We start from the raw sequence: 20,112 nt of genomic DNA on the forward strand, positions 1-20,112 counted from the left end.
TCCCTAGTGGCTCAGATGGTAAAGCATCTGTCTACAATGCAGGAGACCCAGGTTCGATCCCTGGGTTGGGAAGATCCCCTGGAGAAGGAAGTGGCAGCCCACTCCAGTATTCTTGCCTGGAAAATTCGAGTACCTCAGAATCAGAGGGGACTTCTCTAGAACAAATTAAATTTATAGCAAAGTGAAACCAACTTTCCACAGAGTAGAGTTAAATTACACAAGGTTGATCTTCAAAATTCTACCGTCTAGCCCAGTTGTACCTGTACCATCCACAGAAGCATACAAGTGTTGCTCACATTGCTTGGAGTTATCAAGTTTCCTAGTTTTTGTCAATCTGATGGAAGTGAGGTGGTGGCTCATTATTATTCTAATTTGAATAACTCAGACTACTAGCAATTTTGAACATCTCCTCTATGAGGAGATTTTTTGTGTGTCAATCATTTGGATTTCCTCCCCTACCAATCTTCTATGTTTATTCTTTGCACATATTCTTAATTAAGTTTCCTGGATTTTTTTCTCATTCATTTGTAAGAATTCCTTATTTAAGACATCATTGAATGAAAATGGAGAGATCACAACAGACAACACAGAAATACAAAGGATCATAAGAGACTACTATCAGCAGTTGTATGCCAATAAAATGGACAACGTGGAAGAAATGGACAAATTCCTAGAAAAGTACAATTTTCCAAAACTGAACCAGGAAGAAATAGAAAATCTTAACAGACCCATCACAAGCATGGAAATTGAAACTGTAATCAGAAATCTTCCAGCAAACAAAAGCCCAGGTCCAGACAGCTTCACAGCTGAATTCTACCAAAAATTTCAAGAAGAGCTAACACCTATCCTACTCAAACTCTTCCAGAAAATTGCAGAGGAAGGTAAACTTCCAAACTCATTCTATGAGGCCACCATCACCCTAATACCAAAACCTGACAAAGATGTCACAAAAAAAGAAAACTACAGGCCAATATCACTGATGAACATAGATGCAAAAATCCTCAACAAAATTCTAGCTATCAGAATCCAACAACACATTAAAAAGATCATACACCATGACCAAGTGGGCTTTATCCCAGGGATGCAAGGATTCTTCAATATCTGCAAATCAATCAATGTAATTCACCACATTAACAAATTGAAAAATAAAAACCATATGATTATCTCAATAGATGCAGAGAAGGCCTTTGACAAAATTCAACATCCATTTATGATAAAAACTCTCCAGAAAGCAGGAATAGAAGGAACATACCTCAACATAATAAAAGCTATATATGACAAACCCACAGCAAACATTATCCTCAATGGTGAAAAACTGAAAGCATTTCCCCTAAAGTCAGGAACAAGACAAGGGTGCCCACTTTCACTGCTACTATTCAACATAGTTCTGGAAGTTTTGGCCACAGCAATCAGAGCAGAAAAAGAAATAAAAGGAATCCAAATTGGAAAAGAAGAAGTAAAACTCTCACTGTTTGCAGATGACATGATCCTCTACATGGAAAACCCTAAAGACTCCACCAGAAAATTACTAGAGCTCATCAATGAATATAGTAAAGTTGCAGGATATAAAATCAACACACAGAAATCCCTTGCATTCCTATACACTAATAATGAGAAAGTAGAAAAAGAAATTAAGGAAACAATTCCATTCACCATTGCAATGAAAAGAATAAAATACTTAGGAATATATCTACCCAAAGAAACTAAAGACCTATATATAGAAAACTCTAAAACGCTGATGAAAGAAATCAAAGAGGACACTAATAGATGGAGAAATATACCATGTTCATGGATTGGAAGAATCAATATAGTGAAAATGAGTATACTACCCAAAGCAATTTACAAATTCAATGCAGTCCCTATCAAGCTACCAGCCATATTTTTCACAGAACTAGAACAAATAATTTCAAGATTTGTATGGAAATACAAAAAAACCTCAAATTGCCAAAGCAATCTTGAGAAAGAAGAATGGAACTGGAGGAATCAACTTGCCTGACTTCAGGCTCTACTACAAAGCCACAGTCATTAAGACAGTATGGTACTGGCACAAAGACAGACATATAGATCAATGGAACAAAATAGAAAGCCCAGAGATAAATTCACACACCTATGGACACCTTATCTTTGACAAAGGAGGCAAGAATATACAATGGAGTAAAGACAATCTCTTTAACAAGTGGTGCTGGGAAAATTGGTCAACCACTTGTAAAAGAATGAAACTAGATCACTTTCTAACACCGTACAGAAAAATAAACTCAAAATGGATTAAAGATCTAAATGTAAGACCAGAAACTATAAAACTCCTAGAGGAGAACATAGGCAAAACACTCTCTGACATAAATCACAGCAGGATCCTCTATGATCCACCTCCCAGAATTCTGGAAATAAAAGCAAAAATAAACAAATGGGATCTAATTAAAATTAAAAGCTTCTGCACAACAAAGGAAAATATAAGCAAGGGGAAAAGACAGCCTTCGGAATGGGAGAAAATAATAGCAAATGAAGCAACTGACAAACAACTAATCTCAAAAATATACAAGCAACTTATGCAGCTCAATTCCAGAAAAATAAACGACCCAATCAAAAAATGGGCCAAAGAACTAAATAGACATTTCTCCAAAGAAGACATACAGATGGCTAACAAACACATGAAAAGATGCTCAACATCACTCATTATTAGAGAAATGCAAATCAAAACCACAATGAGGTACCACTTCACACCAGTCAGAATGGCTGCGATCCAAAAATCTGCAAGCAAGAAATGCTGGAGAGGGTGTGGAGAAAAGGGAACCCTTCTACACTGTTGGTGGGAATGCAAACTAGTACAGCCACTATGGAGAACAGTGTGGAGATTCCTTAAAAAATTGCAAATAGAACTACCGTATGACCCAGCAATCCCACTGCTGGGCATACACACCGAGGAAACCAGAATTAAAAGAGACACATGTACCCCAATGTTCATCGCAGCACTGTTTATAATAGCCAGGACATGGAAACAACCTAGGTGTCCATCAGCAGATGAATGGATAAGAAAGCTGTGGTACATATACACAATGGAGTATTACTCAGCCATTAAAAAGAATTCATTTGAATCAGTTCTTATGAGATGGATGAAACTGGAGCCGATTATACAGAGTGAAGTAAGCGAGAAAGAAAAACACCAATACAGTATACTAACACATATATATGCAATTTAGAAAGATGGCAATGACGACCGCGTATGCAAGACAGGAAAAAAGACGCAGCTGTGTATAACGGACTTTTGGACTCAGAGGGAGAGGGAGAGGGTGGGATGATATGGGAGAATGGCATTCTATCATGTATACTATCATGTAAGAATTGAATCACCAGTCTATGTCTGACGCAGGATACAGCATGCTTGGGGTTGGTGCATGGGGATGACCCAGAGAGATGGGTCATGGGGAGGGAGGTGGGAGGGGGGTTCATGTTTGGGAACACATGTAAGAATTAAAGATTTTAAAATTAAGAAAAAAAAAGATATTTAAAATAATGTTCAGGTAAACTTTGAAAATTGTCACTGGATCTTGATAACACACAATTATATAGAAAAGAGCTCTTGGTTGAATAATATGTCAATGAGTAATTCAAATAGAATTGTTTTTGGCCTTCTATTGCTGGAAGTATTGTGCCTCTGAGAAAATATCTAATTTTTAATTTACTTGTAATTTTATATTAATATACAAATTTAAATGCATTTGTATATTTCACATTTTGTTCTGGAATGTTTAGAAATTTTTAATGTTATACTACTTGAATATTCTGACTAGTCATAAAACACTTTTAATAGTTTTGACTTTATCTGAAAAATAAAGTTTTTTCCTAACTTAGAAAAAAAAAAAAAAAAAGACGTCATTGGTCATTTATAAATTTAACTTTTTCAAATAATTTATAGAAAGGGGTAATCTGTGCATTAATTTTATACCCTTCCATAGAAAAAAAGTCATTAATTTTGTCATGATAAAATCCATATTTTCTCAGGTTATGGGCTGTGCAATTTAAGATTTATTTAAAATTTCCCCCTGCTAGTTCATAAATATATTCTTTGAAACTTTTTTATATTAACTTTACAATTTTTAAATTTCAAATTTTGCTTCTTGATCCACTTAAATTTCATCTTTTTACAAAGTGAAAGTTAGAAAACTAATTTTCTTTTTCTTCATTTAATGATCTTATTTTTCCAAAATATAACTAAGTTTTCATTATTTACTGTAGCACCATACTTAGTATATACTGTTTCCATACAAATTCTTGGATCTGTATCTAAGACCTCTATCCCATGATATTTTTCTTTTTGGACCAGGAACTTGATTTTCCATTAGTAGGCCTTAGTTTATGTCTTAATGTCAGGTTGAACAAGTCTCTTTTTTTAAATTTTCTCCAAAAATTAACTAGAAATTGTGAAAATAATACCTTCACAAAATCTTTAGATGTTTGTTAAGTTTATTGAATGAATAAAATGTTTGTGGGCCTAGCCATGTGATGGAATACCATACAGCAATGAAAAGTGAATGAGCTACAGTGTGTGCAACAGTATGGATGACTACCACAAGCATTTACTGTCAACAGAAAGAAAAAAGGAAAGTCCATGAACAAGTCTAAAACACAGATTATTTGATACCAAGTGAAACAAGAGAGATTTATTTCTTCCTAATACACAGCTCATAACCATCTAAAGCACCTTCCCTCTCTCTTTGCTTCATTAACTTCTAACAAATATCTGCTTTGAGTTTAATTCAGACAAAATGTATAAGATTTAGTAAAATAGGGTGAATTTTTGAAACTTTAGGATAGAATTCACTCAATCGTGTCCGTCTCTTTGTGACCCCATGAATCGCAGCATGCCAGGCCTCCCTGTCCATCACCAACTCCCGGAGTTCACTCAGGCTCCTGTCCATCAAGTCAGTGATGCCATCCAGCCATCTCATCCTCGGTCGTCCCCTTCTCCGACTGCCCCCAATCCCTCCCAGCATCAGGGTCTTTTCCAATGAGTCAGCTCTTCATATGAGGGGGCCAAAGTACTGGAGTTTCAGCTTCAGCATCATTCCTTCCAAAGAAATCCCAGGGCTGATCTCCTTCAGAATGGATTGGTTGGATCTCCTTGCAGTCCAAGGGACTCTCAAGAGTCTTCTCCAACACCACACTTCAAAAGCATCAATTCTTCGGTGCTCAGCCGTCTTCACAGTCCAACTCTCACATCCATACATGACCACTGGAAAAACCATAGCCTTGACTAGATGGACCTTAGTCCTTTGCCGGACCTTAGTCAGCAAAGTAATGTCTCTGCTTTTGAATATGCTATCTAGGTTGGTCATAACTTTTCTTCCAAAGAGTAAGCGTCTTTTAATTTCATGGCTGCAGTCACCATCTGCAGTGATTTGGGAGCCCAAGAAAATAAAGTCTGACACTGTTTCCAATCTTTCCCCATCTATTTCCCATGAAGTGATGGGACCAGATGCTATGATCTTGGTTTTCTGAATGTTGAGCTTTAAGCCAACTTTTTCACTCTCCTCTTTCACTTTCATCAAGAGGCTCTTTAGTTCTTCACTTTCTGCCATAAGGGTGGTGTCATCTGCATATCTGAGGTTAGTGATATTTCTCCCGGCAATCTTGATTCCAGCTTGTGTTTTTTCCAGTCCAGCGTTTCTCATGATGTACTCTGCATAGAAGTTAAATAAGCAGGGTGACAATATACAGCCTTGACGTACACCTTTTCCTATTTGAAACCAGTCTTTTGTTCCATGTCCAGTCCTAATTGTTGCTTCCTGACCTGCATACAGATTTCTCAAGAGGCAGGTCAGGTGGTCTGGTATTCCCATCTCTTTCAGAATTTTCCACAGTTTATTGTGATCCACACAGTCAAAGGCTTTGGCATAGTCAATAAAGCAGAAATAGATGTTTTTCTGGAACTCTCTTGCTTTTTCCATGATCCAGCGGATGTTGGCAATTTGATCTCTGGTTCCTCTGCCTTTTCTAAAACCAGCTTGAACATCAGGAAGTTCATGGTTCATGTATTGCTGAAGCCTGGCTTGGAGAATTTTGAGCCTTACTTTACTAACATGTGAGATGAGTGCAATTGTGCAGTAGTTTAAGCATTCTTTGGCATTGCTTTTCTTTGGGATTGGAATGAGAACTGACCCTTTCCAGTCCTGCGGCCACTGCTGAGTTTTCCAAATTTGCTGGCATATTGAGTGCAGCACTTTCACAGCATCATCTTTCAGGATTTGAAATAGCTCAGCTGGAATTCCATCATCTCCACTAGCTTTGTTCATAGTGATGCTTTCTAAGGCCCACTTGACTTCACATTCCAGGATGTCTGGCTCTAGGTGAGTGATCACACCATGGAAAAGAAATGTAAAAAAGCAAAATGGCTGTCTTGGGAGGCCTTACAAATAACTGTGAAAAGAAGAGAGGCAAAAAACAAAGGAGAAAAGGAACGATATAAGCATCTGAATGCAGAGTTCCAGAGAATAGCAAGAAGAGATAAGAAAGCCTTCTTCAGTGATCAATGCAAAGAAATAGAGGAAAAGAACATAATGGGAAAGACTAGAGATCTCTTCAAGAAAATTAGAGATATCAAGGGAACATTTCATGCAAAGATGGGCTTGATAAAGGACAGAAATGGTATGGGCGAAGAATGGGGAAACTTAATAGGAGGCTTTAGTATCAGTCAAGAAAATTGAGAGAGAAAAAGAAAATCAATCCCTAAGCAAGAGTGACTTGTGTGGGGGTGGAAAGGAATATATCAATATTTTTAATTTTAATTTCCTTTTGACATGTAAAATGTTGGCTTTGTCACTTATTCACCTTGTCTCATATGGTGTCCACAGTGACAGTCCCCTGGAAACCGAGATCAACCCCAGCCACCATGATCATTAACCACAGAGCAGCAGCCCGAGCCATAAAGGGCTGGGCTGAATGGCTACAGGCTGCAGGAAGTGCTGAGGGTCTCCACCCATGAGGCCTGGTGTTCTCTAGCCCATAGCCTTTGAGCCCAGGGACTGTTGCCCTTCCTACCAGAGAACACAATGTTCCAAAGGAGACTGTGTAGTCTCCGGTCTCTTCTCTGGATTGGAGCTGACAAATTCATATGTGATATGTTAGTACACCCTATATCATTTTCTAAAGGTTTTATTGTTCTTTTATACATTGAGGTAATGGCACCCCACTCCAGTACTCTTGCCTGGAAAATCCCATGGACAGAGGAGCTGGGTAGGCTCCAGTCCATGGTGTCGCGAAGAGTCGGACACAACTGAGTGACTTCACTTTCACTTTTCACTTTCATGCATTGGAGAAGGAAATGGCAACTCACTCCAGTGTCCTGCCTGGAGAATCCCAGGGATGGTGGAGCCTGGTGGGCTGCCGTCTATGGGGTTGCACAGAGTCGGACACGACTGAAGCGACTTAGCAGTAGCAGCATACATTGAGGTATGCAGTATTCTAGAACTGATTTTTGTATAAACTGTAAGGCTGGAATCATAAACCCTTTTGTCTTTTTATTGAAAAGATTATTCTTACTCAACTTTTCTTTCAAGCTTCTTCTGGCCTCATCTATCACATAATCAAATACATATGTTTATTCATGGAACTTTTTTCAGTTTGTTTCAATGATCAATGTATAACTGAATCATTAACACACTATCTTTTTAACTTCGCAATTGGTTGCAACATCTCTTAAAGCAAGTTGCCTATCTTAGTTTTCTTCTTTCAGAGAAGCACTACCCAATAACTGCAAAGATAGAATTGTCCTAAGTATACATTGTCCAATATGATAGCCACTAGGCCTATAAGTGACTAAGCACAGCACAGGCATGTGAGTTATTGATAAATTTGCCAGATAAAATAGATACCAGCTAAATTTTAATTAGGTAGCTCGAGATTCCAATTTTAGCCCTCCAGTCTTACAAGAATGTTAAAATGCTGTTTAGAAACTCAAACACTTTCATCAGAAGTCCTCACAAGGAGTCCCTAATGCCAATTTCACGTTGTTGTTTTTTTTTTTTTAACTCTGTTCAGTGTTGGCCTTGTGATTCCTGTCTTTTTAGTTCACTGATCTCTGGAAAAAAAATTGCAATATTTTATACAGACTTTTTATTTTTTTTTTCCAGAATAAAAAAAATGTTTATTATTCACCCTAATAAATGAAAACTAAATAGCAATGAAAATAAACTATGGTTACATTTGGCAATATGGATGAATATCCAAAATATAATGTTGAGCAAAAGAAGCAGGACACATGAGGATATAAACAGTATGATTCTTTCCATAAGAAGTTCAAGGTAGGAAAAAACTAACTATATTGTTTGAGAATGCTTATCAGTTCAGTTCAATTCAGTCGCTCAGTCGTGTCCGACTCTGCGATCCCATGAATCGCAGCACAGCCAGGCCTCCCTGTTCATCACCATCTCCCGGAGTTCACACAGACTCACGTCCATCGAGTCCATGATGCCATCCAGCCATCTCATCATCGGTCGTCTCCTTCTCCTCCTGCCGCCAATCCCTCCCAGCATCAGAGTCTTTTCCAATGAGTCAACTCTTCCCATGAGGTGGCCAAAGTACTGGAGTTTCAGCTTTAGCATCATTCCTTCCAAAGAACACCCAGGGCTGATCTCCTTCAGAATGGACTGGTTGGATCTCCTTGCAGTCCAAGGGACTCTCAAGAGTCTTCTCCAACACCACAGTTCAAACACATCAATTCTTCGGTGCTCAGCATTCTTCACAGTCCAACTCTCACATCCATACATGAATGACTACTGGAGAAACCATAGCCTTGACTAGGCGGACCTTAGTCGGCAAAGTAATGGCTCTGCTTTTGAAAATGCTATCTAGGTTGCTCATAACTTTTCTTCCAAGGAGTAAGCGTCTTTTAATTTCATGGCTGCAGTTACCATCTCCAATGATTTTGGAGCCCAAAAAATTAAAGTCTGACACTGTTTCTACTGTTTCCCCATCTATTTCCCATGAAGGGATGGGACCAGATGCCATGATCTTCATTTTCTGAATGTTGAGCTTTAGGTCAACTTTTTCACTCTCCTCTTTCACTTTCATCAAGAGGCTTTTTAGCTCCTCTTCACTTTCTGCCAAAGGGTGGTGTCATCTGCATATCTGAGGTGATTGATATTTCTTCCGGCAATCTTGATTCCAGCTTGTGCTTCTTCCAGTCCAGCGTTTCTCATGATGTACTCTGCATATAAGTCAAATAAGCAGGATGACAATATACAGCCTTGACATACTCCTTTTCCTATTTGGAACCAGTCTGTTGTTCCATGTCCAGTTCTAACTGCTGCTTCCTGACCTATACAGACTTTTTAAACAAGAGTGTTTGCCAATCACTGGCTGTAAAAATTTGCATTGACTTTTAATTTTACTTGAGAGTAATTTGCAAAAGTCAGCTCTAAAAGTAAAATGGACTGTTTTGTAATACATCATTTTCTTAGAAAATTTACACAGCAAAAGAGAGGGAGCTTGAAGCCTGCCACTTTCTCCCCACAACTTTTGCAGCCTCCTTAATATCCTTATTCCTCAAAGAGTAGATAATAGGGTTTAACATGGGGGTGACAACACTGTACAATACTGAGATCAGTCTGTCCTTCTCCAGTGAATACGCTGATATGGGTCGTACATATGTGAAGATGGAGCTGCCGTAATAGAGAAGGACAATGATCAGGTGGGAGGCACAGGTAGAAAAGGCCTTTTGCCTCCCTTCAGAAGACCTGATTCTTAAAATGGTAGAAATAATATAAAGGTAGGAAAGTATGATACACAAAAAAGGAGTCCAGCCTATGAAGACCCCAATGGAGAGTAGGGCCAACTCATTGACAGAAGTGTCCCCACAAGACAAGATCAGCAAAGGGGGGATGTCACAGAAGAAATAATTAATCTCGTTGTTGCCACAGAAGGGCAGACGGAATGTCAGTACTGTGTGCACCACTGAGTTGAGGAAACCACCAGTCCAGCAGGAGGCTGCTAACCAGCTATACAGGACTCTGTTCATAATAACCGAATACCTTAAGGGCTTACAGATTGCAATGTAGCGATCGTATGCCATGGCTGCCAGAAGCAGGGACTCTGACCCAACAAAAAAAATAAATGCAAAAAGTTGCACTACACAACCCAAATAAGAAATGCTTTTTCTCTCAGATAGTAGATGTACCATCATCTGGGGGACATTGGTGGTGGTGTAGCAGATGTCAAGAAAAGCTAAGTTTTCCAGAAAAAAATACATGGGAGTGTGGAGGCGTGGATCAGTCATGGTCACCAAAATTATGAAGGTATTTCCTCCCAAAGTACAGATATATGCTACCAGGAAAATAGTGAAAAGTAAAAATTTTAACTCATTTAAGTTGGAGAATCCCAAGATGATAAACTCAAATACAACCGTTTGGTTTTCTCTTTTCATATACAGGTCTGGTTTTCTTTCTGAAATTGAGAACAAGGAAGCATAGATTTCTGTAGTCAGGTATTGCTCCAGAAACAGGCTACAAAACTAGAAAATAAAAGTTTCACAGAGGAAAAGATATTATTTATCAAGAAAATATTAGATGGATCTGTAAAAAATGCACAATCCCACAGCAAATAAACTGTGTGCTTTAGCACCCAGCATAAACATTATCAGCCTTTTATCTGTTGGTCAAATATTTTAAAATGAACACTACAGACAGATTTGAATTTTCAAGTAAAACACATGCACTAAAGGAAGAAAAGGCCCATTTACTCTGTCTTCCTGGGCTGCAGCAATTTGGAAGCTCATTAAAGACAATTGTCAGTGGGTCAATCAACTATGCTGCCCTGATTGTAAAGCAACTATACTCCAATAAAAATTAATTAAACAAAAAACTGTGCTGCCTTGCACACTATTGGAGGCTGACATTTGTAGATTAAATGTAGAAACAGTTGGTCGCAATTAGAGAATTAGGAGAGCAGAAAAAGACATAGTGGTACCACGGGTTGATAATATATTTGACGGGGAGGGCAGTTCCATAAAATACAGAGGAAATTCACAATTAATCTTACCATATATATCTTACAGTTCAAGATGCTGGGACTTGGGCATTCACCTAATGAAAATAAGTTCTGGTTGTTGAAAGCCTTTCTTAAAAAAAAAAAGAACTCTTTATAAAGGGAAAATGAATTAATATTTTACTTATCATTTACTGTACAAAGTTTATCCTGTAATTTATTCCACTAGAAATTACTACAGCCAAGATGCACTAGAGTTAGCTATTACTGGTTCAAAAAAGCTTGTTGTTAATGTCCAGAAATTTTGTAGGCAAGATATTAAACACAATCATTATTTAAAATGAAATTACATAAACTTCCAATTGAGTCAATTATATTAAAAACAGAGGTAACTTATATAAGACATCACTCCCTAATCATTTTACCTGTTCCTATTATCTTTGCTTTAGAGATTATTGCTTTTATTGTATGTGTATGATGGAGATGCCATAAAGTGGCTTGCTACTGATCATTTATTGCTACTATTCATTTATCAGTGAATCATGTTGATAGCTTGCAACTAGTCACAGTGGAAGTATTTATGCCAAGGAGCTGGTAATTCTACAAATTATGAGATTGATTCATGGTTTTGTTGATTGTCTAGGCTTAAGAAAGTGGTGGAAATACGGTAATGAAATCTGCCTGCTAAGTCGCTTCAGTTGTGTTTGACTCTTTGCGATCCCATGGACTATAGCCTGGCCAGGTTCCTCTGTCCATGGGATTCTCCAGGCAAGAATACAGAGTGGGTTGCCATTCTCTTCTCCATGGGAACTTCCTGACCCAGGGAGCGGATCCGGGCCTCCTGCGTTAAAGGCAGATTATTTACTATCTGAGCCACTGGGGAGCCCAGTTGGTGATGCAGTTTAAACTTAAAAGTGTGTCGTGTTTGTAGCCATTATATTGTAAATAACATAAAAAGTGGAGGAATGTTTCTTCCAATATTCAAAAGTTTTGTATTTTTAGGAAAACTAATGTCACTGACAAATGAGAGAAATTCAGACATATAACTTCCTTGATTCACTTTCATCTTACTTATTAACATAGACAAACATATCAAACACTAATAGAATTCATCAATGATGTGAGAGACTTCTTTGTTGAATTGACGTTCACAGAATATTATTGTTGATTTTCGCTAAATGCTTGAATCTATAGCCGCACTATAGCTGAAATTCAAATTCAAGGACTCATTTACAGCTCTCAAGTCCATTCACTCTCACACACTCCTGGATAACCATTTCAAACCTCCAGCTATGCTTTCTGTCTATATTTATTCTCAAATGCTGATCTTGCTTTCTTGTCTATGAGAAATTTGAAGCATTTGAAAAGAACTTCAGACTCAGCATCACGTGTTTGCTTCTATGTACAAATATGCTTTCCCATTTGTGTCTATATTACTAGAGAGTGATTGTGCTTTTTTAAAAATTCAGTTTTAATTGGAGGATAATTGCTTAACAGTGTTGTGTTGCTTTCTGCTGTACAACAATGTGAATCAGCCATAGGTATACATATATCTCGTCCCTTTTGAGCTTCCCCCCCAACCCCTCATCTGTGTTTTTTATTTTTTTTAATATTGTAGTGGTTTCTGCCATACATTGACATGAATCAGCCATGGGTGTACATGTGTTCCCCATCCTGAACCCCCCTCCCATCTCCCAAAAGCACAAGCCAACCCTCTCACTTGTGCTTTTGACGACACCCCCTCACTTAATCAACTGTGCACTCCAGCAATGCTACTCTCTCCTCCGTAATTCTTTTTTCTTTCTCTGATGAAGCATTCTCTTCAGAGCAAAGGAACAGACTATTATTTCTCCCAACATTAAAAAAAAAAATGTCTTTCTTTTTCACTATTTTTCTTTACCATCCCATTTTTCTGATATTTATATCAAAACTTCTCGAAAACAATAACTAAACTGATGGTCTCCATTCCTATTCTTTGCCATCTCTCGAACTTACTTTGTTAGACCTTTATCTCAATATTCCCCCAATTCCTAGTTGTTGGATCAATTATGAAATGTTTATACACAGAAGCTTACTGCTTATTTTCACTTCTCTAGCTACCGAGTCCTCACTGCTGCTGCTGCTGCTGCTGCTGCTGCTGCTAAGTTGCTTCAGTCGTGTCAAACTCTGTGCAACCCCATAGACGGCAGCCCACCAGGCTCCCCCGTCCCTGGGATTCTCCAGGCAAGAACACTGGAGTGGGTTGCCATTTCCTTCTCCAATGCATGAAAGTGAAAAGTGAAAGTGAAGTCACTGAGTCGTGTCCAACTCTCAGCGACCCCATGGACTGCAGCTCACCAGGCTTCTCCATCCATGGGATTTTCCAGGCAAGGGTACTGGAGTGGGGTGCCATTGCCTTCTCCGCCAAGTCCTCACTATGTTTCAGTTAATAGTTATAATCTTATTCTCAATAGTTTAATGCTGCTAATCTTGCCCAGTTCATGCAGTGCTTAGTTGCTCAGTCATGTCCAGCTCTTTGTGACCCCATGGACTGAAGCTTGCCAGGCTCTTCTGTCCATGGGGATTCTCCAGGCAAGAATACTGGAGTGGGTTGCCATGCTCTCCTCCAGTGGATCTTCCCCACTGAGGGATCAAACCCAGGTCTGCTGCAATGCAAGCAGATTCTTTACTGGCTGAACCACCAGGGAAGCCCGATTATGTGTAAATCACCTTCCATCATCATGCTTCCACTCATAACCCTCCAATCACCCTAGCTCAGATTGTAAATTCAATTTTTTTTTTTTTTTTTTTTTTTTTTTTTTGCTGCTTTGCCCAGTTTGTGGGAATCTTATTTCCCCCTCCAAGGATAGAACTAGGGTCCACCACAGTGAAAGCAGTGAGTCATAACCACTGGACCACTAGAGAATTCCCTACAAAATCAGATTCTTAAAAAAATGCTACAGCTCTATAAAATCTTTTTCTTTTCACTCTTCCAGCCTAATTTGCCCTCTTTCTCCCCTTTGTTCACTCAGTCAAGTCACACTGGCCTCTTTGCTATTCCCCTTTGCTCTTCTCCATGACAAGCTGTCTGACAAAAGTCTTAACTTTATTTCAATCTTACCTCAAATAACATTTATTTAATGAAACCACTATGATCATCCTATTGGTGCCCTCCTACACGCTAAACCCCTCTCATCCTCCTTTCATTTCCCCATGACACATAGCACCTTCTGAAATCCCATGTATATTATATCTATTTATCTGCTTATTGTGGATTGCCTATTCCCCTAGTTGGATATGAGCTCTCCTAGTGACTCAGTAGGTAAAGAATTTTCCTGCAATGCAGGAGACTCAGGTTTGACGCCTGGGTCAGGAAACTCCTCTGAAGAAGGGAATGGCAACTCACTCCAGTATTCATGCCAGGAGAATTCCCATGGACAGAGGAGCCTGACGGGCTACAGTCCATAGGGTTGCAAAGATTTGGACACAACTGAGCGACTAACACAAGTTGGATACAAGTTTTACAAAATCAGTGTATTGACTGTTAATGATGCATTCTGAACATCTAGAACAGTCCCTGGCACACAATACATATTTGTTTATTGTTTAATCAGTCTTCCAGATCTCCTTTCATAAAGAATTAACTTAGTTTATTTCTCTTTGCAGAAGACTCATAGAGAAATCTCTTTGTTTTTCCAAGACAACTTATGTTAGCCCCACTTACCCAGTTTGGTTTAATTTGATTTGCTGTCATAATGGTTCAACCAGGAGTTGTCAAGGAGGAAAATGTTACCCTTATAAAGAAGGATCAGCCTCTCCCTCATATTCTTATGTGAACAGGAATGAAATTATCTCCTTCAGTGTTACCATCTCTGCCCACTTATGTTTGGAACCACTGCAAGTGTGGCAGGAAGATGCTGCTGTCTTTGAACTCACATGCCTAACACCAGAAACCCTCTTCTTTCCTCCTGCTTATATAATTTCTTTAGAAAAACATACACAGTGTAGTGAAAATCTAATTACTTTTCCCCAAATAGCAATGATGAAGACTTTGGAGACTTTGAATATCTTACTAGTAATTAGGGTATATTATAAAATTGTTTGTGGGCTTTCCCAGGTAGCACTAGTGGTAAATAACCCACCTGCCAATACAGGGGCCATAAGAGACAGGGTTCAATCCCTGGGTCGGGAAGATCCTAGAGGAGGGCATGGCAACCCACTCCAGTTTTCTTGCCTGGAGAATCCCATGGACAGAGGACCCTGGCAGGCTATGGTCCATAAAGTTGGAAAGAGTTGGACATGACTGAAGTGATTCAGCATGGACACATAAAATTGTTTATAGTGGCAGAATTTAAAAGAACAATACTGCTATTATTATTTTGCACAAAATAATAATGCCATTATAAATTTTCCATAATGTTATATCTTTATTGCTGGATATAGTTGAAAATTATTATGATTGCTATTGCTTTTATTGTATTTAAAATGATGTTAAAAAATGATGTTCAAGTGACCTTCATTATATAATTATGTAAATTTAAATAGCATGTAATTTCAGAAACTTGTTTTTAACAACTGTATTTTTATACTCTTTGTCTCATTTGAGTCACATAACAACTTTTAAGATGGGTGTATATGTTGTAGGCAAAATTCCAAGATAAATCCTAACAAACCTAACCTGTGTATAACCTCCTCCCTTTGAGTACAGGTAGAATAGATGAACATAAGGTGATATTGGACTTCCCTGGTGGCTCAGATGGTAAAGCGTCTGCCTACAATGCGGGAGACCTAGGTTCGATCCCTGGGTCAGGAAGATCTCCTGGAGAAGGCAATGGCACCCGACTCCAGTACTCTTGCCTGGAAAATCCCATGGACAGAGGAGCCTGGTAGGCTACAGACCATGGGGTCACAAAGAGTCGGACACGACTGAGCAACTTCACTTCACAAGATGATATTACTTCCATAATTATATTATATGGCAAAATATATATATATTGCAGATGTAATGATATCCTCAAGTTAATTAGCATTAAAATAGGGAGATTTTCCAGGTGGGTCTGACATAATCATGTGAGCCCTTTAAATCTGAATTGAAAAGGTCAGAGTTAAATTAGAAGAGGAATTTAAGTGTGAGACATTCTCCACTCTTGCTTAAACATGATTAGAAGTGTCAGCAGCCTATAAAAATCAGCAGTAGCTTCAACTGATATTCAACAAGGAAGTGAAGATCTCTTTCTACAACTGTAAGGAATTTGGCCAACAACCTGAATGAGCTTGGATTCCAGAAAGGAATGCGGCCCAGCCAACAGCTTGATTTCAGCCGTTTGATAAACTTAGCAGAAAACCCAGACATACCACACCTGGAATTCTAACCTACAGAACTGACAACTAAGCTAATAAATGATTGTCATTTTAATAGAAATGACAATAGAAAATAGTACAGTGAAATTATTTCTATATGAGAATTTTACAAATAATAAATAATGCAGAAGGGTCACATAAAATTGCATCTTCTCACAGTACACTATTTCTCACTATTCCACATCTATTTCCTTATATCTAAAGTATCAAAATACATTTGTTTGACAATATAAATCTTTATTCCCACATAGAAGCGATGGTTATATCCTCTCCAACTCCCTGTTATTTTATATCTGAGAAATTTTGGGCAAGTTCATTGTGATAAAAATAATAGAGAAATAGAGGCAATTGTTCAACAGAGTAAAATCTTAAAAGATAGCATAATATTTAAAAGTTTTGCTTTTTATCTTCTTCTATAAAATATCATCATAGCCACTGTAATCAATTGACAATATTAGGCATTTCACATTTTTATTCTAGTCATTAAGAATATATTTTTCTGTCCCACAAATTTCAGCCAGTTTTCTTGGTGAAGAGATTCACAGAAATTCAGCCATGAAGATTATTCTAGATATCATCTAAATCTACAAGTAAAACATCCAATGTTAATATGGTTAGATTAAGTCAGTGTTCCCTTTTTATCTTCTAAAAATTTTCCTAAAAGAAATGATAGAAGAATAAATCCAAACTTTATTTTTTAAAAATTAAGAAAAGTCTGAATCCCAGAACAATAAAATAGAAATAAACGCTTAGAAAACAATGGAGATAAAACAAGGGAGTAGAAGATGTTAAGAAAGGAAGCCCACTGGTGCAAAGCTAAGAAAAAGCTGCTGAATTTCCCTTTGTTAAGTAAGTTGCATAAACTAAGCTATTAATCAGTCAGCAGTAGGAATTTTTCTTGACCTGATTTGGTTTCTAGGAGTAGTCAGCATGGACTCAAAGAATCAAAGAAGTAAGCCGCATTTGACAGAATTATTTCAGGAAGGAAGCAATGATGTGGCGAGAAACTCTGTGTATTTGAAGGAAATAGTCTGTTATTAAAGCTGTGAGGAGAACAAATCTACAACCGCAAATCTCAGTTGGTTTACAAAGAAAGAAATCACCTCACTTCAAAAACCAGATCCAAAAAGCTTCAGCTAAGTTTACACTTTTGCCAACAGTTTTACACAAACCTTCAAGAGGAGACCTGAAAGTCAGTCAACATATTAAAAATCCTTCTGAAGGAGTCAGAGAGCTAACCAGGCAGTGAGGATTTGCAGGACTAAGATCTAGAAGAGGAGGGCGGTACAGAAAGGAGGGTCCAGCATTTTTTTAACCATTTTTCTCCTTGAGGTACAAGCATACCTTAATTTTTTGTATTTCAGTTTATTGCAGTCCACAGATACTGTGTTTTTTTTTTTACAAATTGAAGATCTGTGGCAGCCCAGCATTGAGTGAGCCTGTCAGCACAGTTTTCCAAACAGCATTTGCCCACTTTGAATCTCCTGTCACATTTTGGTAATTCTCACAATATTTCAAATTTTCCAGTGTTATATTCATTATGGTTATTTGCGATCAGTGATCTTTGATGCTATTACTACAGCTCACTGAAGGTTCACATGATGGCGAGGAAAAGTGTTTTTAATGAAGGTACATACTTTGTTTTTAGACATAATTTTATTGTACATTTAATAGATTACACACTATGGTATGAACATATTCACTAGGAAAAAAAGTATTCATGTGACTTGCTTTATTGCCATATCTGCTTTAGGGCTGGAAACAAACCCGCAGCATCTCTGAGGTATGCCTGTACTGGCATATTCTGAAAATAAGTCATAAGAAAATATCTGAGAAGATTTCATTTATCCTAACATTAATGATTATTTCTACATCACTAGTATCTAGTGGCAGAGAAGGCAATGGCACCCCACTCCAGTACTCTTGCCTGGAAAATCCCATGGTCAGAGGAGCCTGGTAGGCTGAAGTCCATGGGGACGCTAAGGATCGGACATGACTGAGCGACTTCACTTGCACTTTTCACTTTCATGTTGGAGAAGGAAATGGCAACCCAATCCAGTGTTCTTGCCTGGAGAATCCCAGGGACGGGGGAGCCTGGTGGGCTGCCATCTATGGGGTCACACAGAGTCGGACACCACTGAAGTGACTTAGCAGCAGCAGCAGCAGTATCTTGTGGACCACTACTCTTGGACTGTTATACCTTTCTGGTAATTTTATCGAAGATCAAATATAATATGGTTTCTCTTTTAGACAAATGCTCTCTATTCATCCTAGATTTTACCTCGAATTAACATTTAGAATGTCTTTTTCACCTGCCATTTTCTGCCATACTTGTATGTTTATATTCTTACCTGATTCGTTTTAGTTATGTATAAATTCCATAATGGTGAAACTGTTTTTTTTTTTTATTATTGCTCCTATTACCAGAAAAATTGAATTAAACCATGCCCAGAGGGAATAAATTGTCACAAATGAAGTTGTCTTTGAAAGTAAAGCCTGAATACTAAACTCATGATTATTTTTTTAATATATTGTTCTATGCATAAAGAGGATTAGTTAGTAGGAAGGAAAACTCAAAACAATTTTATTATGCAAAAAGCAAATAAAAACTTTTATCATACCCTTGCTCTATTAATAGCCTAATTCTACACTATAGATATTTCTTGGTGTTAACATAAATAAATAAAAATTAATGATCATCCTTGATGCTTCTCATCTCCCTACCATTTCTGAAATGAAATTAGAATTCAAGAAATGTATCAGATTTATTAGATATGAGAAAATGAATGTCATAAAAAGCACAGTTTTTATTTATTCCTGTGTGGCCAATGATTTTCTTTAGACAGACAGCTTCAGTTTCCTCCCAAAGACTCTCTTCAAAGCCAACTTCACTTCCTTATTCCTAAGGGTGTATATCAATGGATTCAGCAGTGAAGTGACAGTGGTGTGTATGACAGCCACATATCGTCCCTGTGATACAGATGTGGCAGAGGCAGGGGGGATGTAGGTGAGCCCCACAGTTCCATAAAACAGAGATACCACCATGAAATGGGAGGCACATGTGGACAGAGCCTTGTGGAGCCCACGGCAGGTCTGGTTCTTGAACAGAAGGAAGCTGATAATATACAAGTAGGAGAGGAAAGTGAGAAAGCACGCTGCCATAGCTAAGCTGCCAGTGACAATAAAAATGAGCCACTGATTGAGCCGAATGTCACCACAAGCCAACTCTAAGAGGGGCTTCACATCGCAGAAGAAGTAGTTGAGTTTCAGAGAGTGGCAAAAGTTCAGACGTGCAGTCATGACAGAATGCATCAGAGCATAAAAGAAGCTGGTGATCCAGGCCACAGTTGCCAGGAGAATACACGCCTTGAGGTTCATGATAACAGTGTAGCGAAGTGGATAACAGATGGCCACAAAGCGGTCAAAACCCATCATGGCCAGCAAGATGGACTCAGTGCAGCCCAGAAAGTGGAAGAAATGTAGCTGAGTGATGCAGCCCAGGAAAGATACGGCCTTGCGAGCAGAGAGGAGGTTTGCCATTAGTATGGGCAGTGTCACTGAAGAATAGCAGATATCCAGACAAGAAAGATTTCCCAGGAAAAAATACATAGGGGAGTAGAGTCTTGGCTCCGAGATGACAACCACTAATATAGACCCGTTTCCAAACAGATCGATCATGTATATAATCAGGAGGGTCATAAGGAGAACAGGCTGCAGCTCCTGAGTGGAGGTCAGTTCCAGCAGGAGAAACTCATTCACTGTGGTAACGTTCTCCATCGCTCTGAGAAGGAGTGA

The 20,112-nt window shown here is 38.4% G+C and overlaps 2 protein-coding genes and 1 non-coding gene across 3 annotated transcripts; 1 reads left to right on the forward strand and 2 right to left on the reverse strand.

Annotated features, from left to right (window-relative positions):
- TRNAC-ACA (transfer RNA cysteine (anticodon ACA)) lies at positions 1–72 on the forward strand. The gene has a single exon. It is a non-coding gene; the product is annotated as a tRNA-Cys (tRNA).
- Positions 73–9,460: 9,388 nt separating this feature from the next.
- On the reverse strand, positions 9,461–10,417 carry LOC128055573 (olfactory receptor 5V1-like). The gene has a single exon (XM_052648183.1). The coding sequence runs from the start codon at positions 10,415–10,417 to the stop codon at positions 9,461–9,463; it is 957 nt and encodes a 318-aa protein (XP_052504143.1).
- Positions 10,418–19,155: 8,738 nt separating this feature from the next.
- Positions 19,156–20,112, reverse strand: LOC128056264 (olfactory receptor 12D3-like). The gene has a single exon (XM_052648977.1). The coding sequence runs from the start codon at positions 20,092–20,094 to the stop codon at positions 19,156–19,158; it is 939 nt and encodes a 312-aa protein (XP_052504937.1). The 5' UTR covers positions 20,095–20,112.

Source organism: Budorcas taxicolor, chromosome 11, assembly GCF_023091745.1.
Source record: "Budorcas taxicolor isolate Tak-1 chromosome 11, Takin1.1, whole genome shotgun sequence".
Lineage (NCBI taxonomy): Eukaryota > Metazoa > Chordata > Mammalia > Artiodactyla > Bovidae > Budorcas > Budorcas taxicolor.

What these genes read in the sequence shown, in the direction of transcription:
- LOC128055573 (XM_052648183.1), bottom strand. Translation starts at nt 10,417, where the DNA reads ATGAAAAGAGAAAACCAAACGGTTGTATTTGAGTTTATCATCTTGGGA.
- LOC128056264 (XM_052648977.1), bottom strand. Translation starts at nt 20,094, where the DNA reads ATGGAGAACGTTACCACAGTGAATGAGTTTCTCCTGCTGGAACTGACC.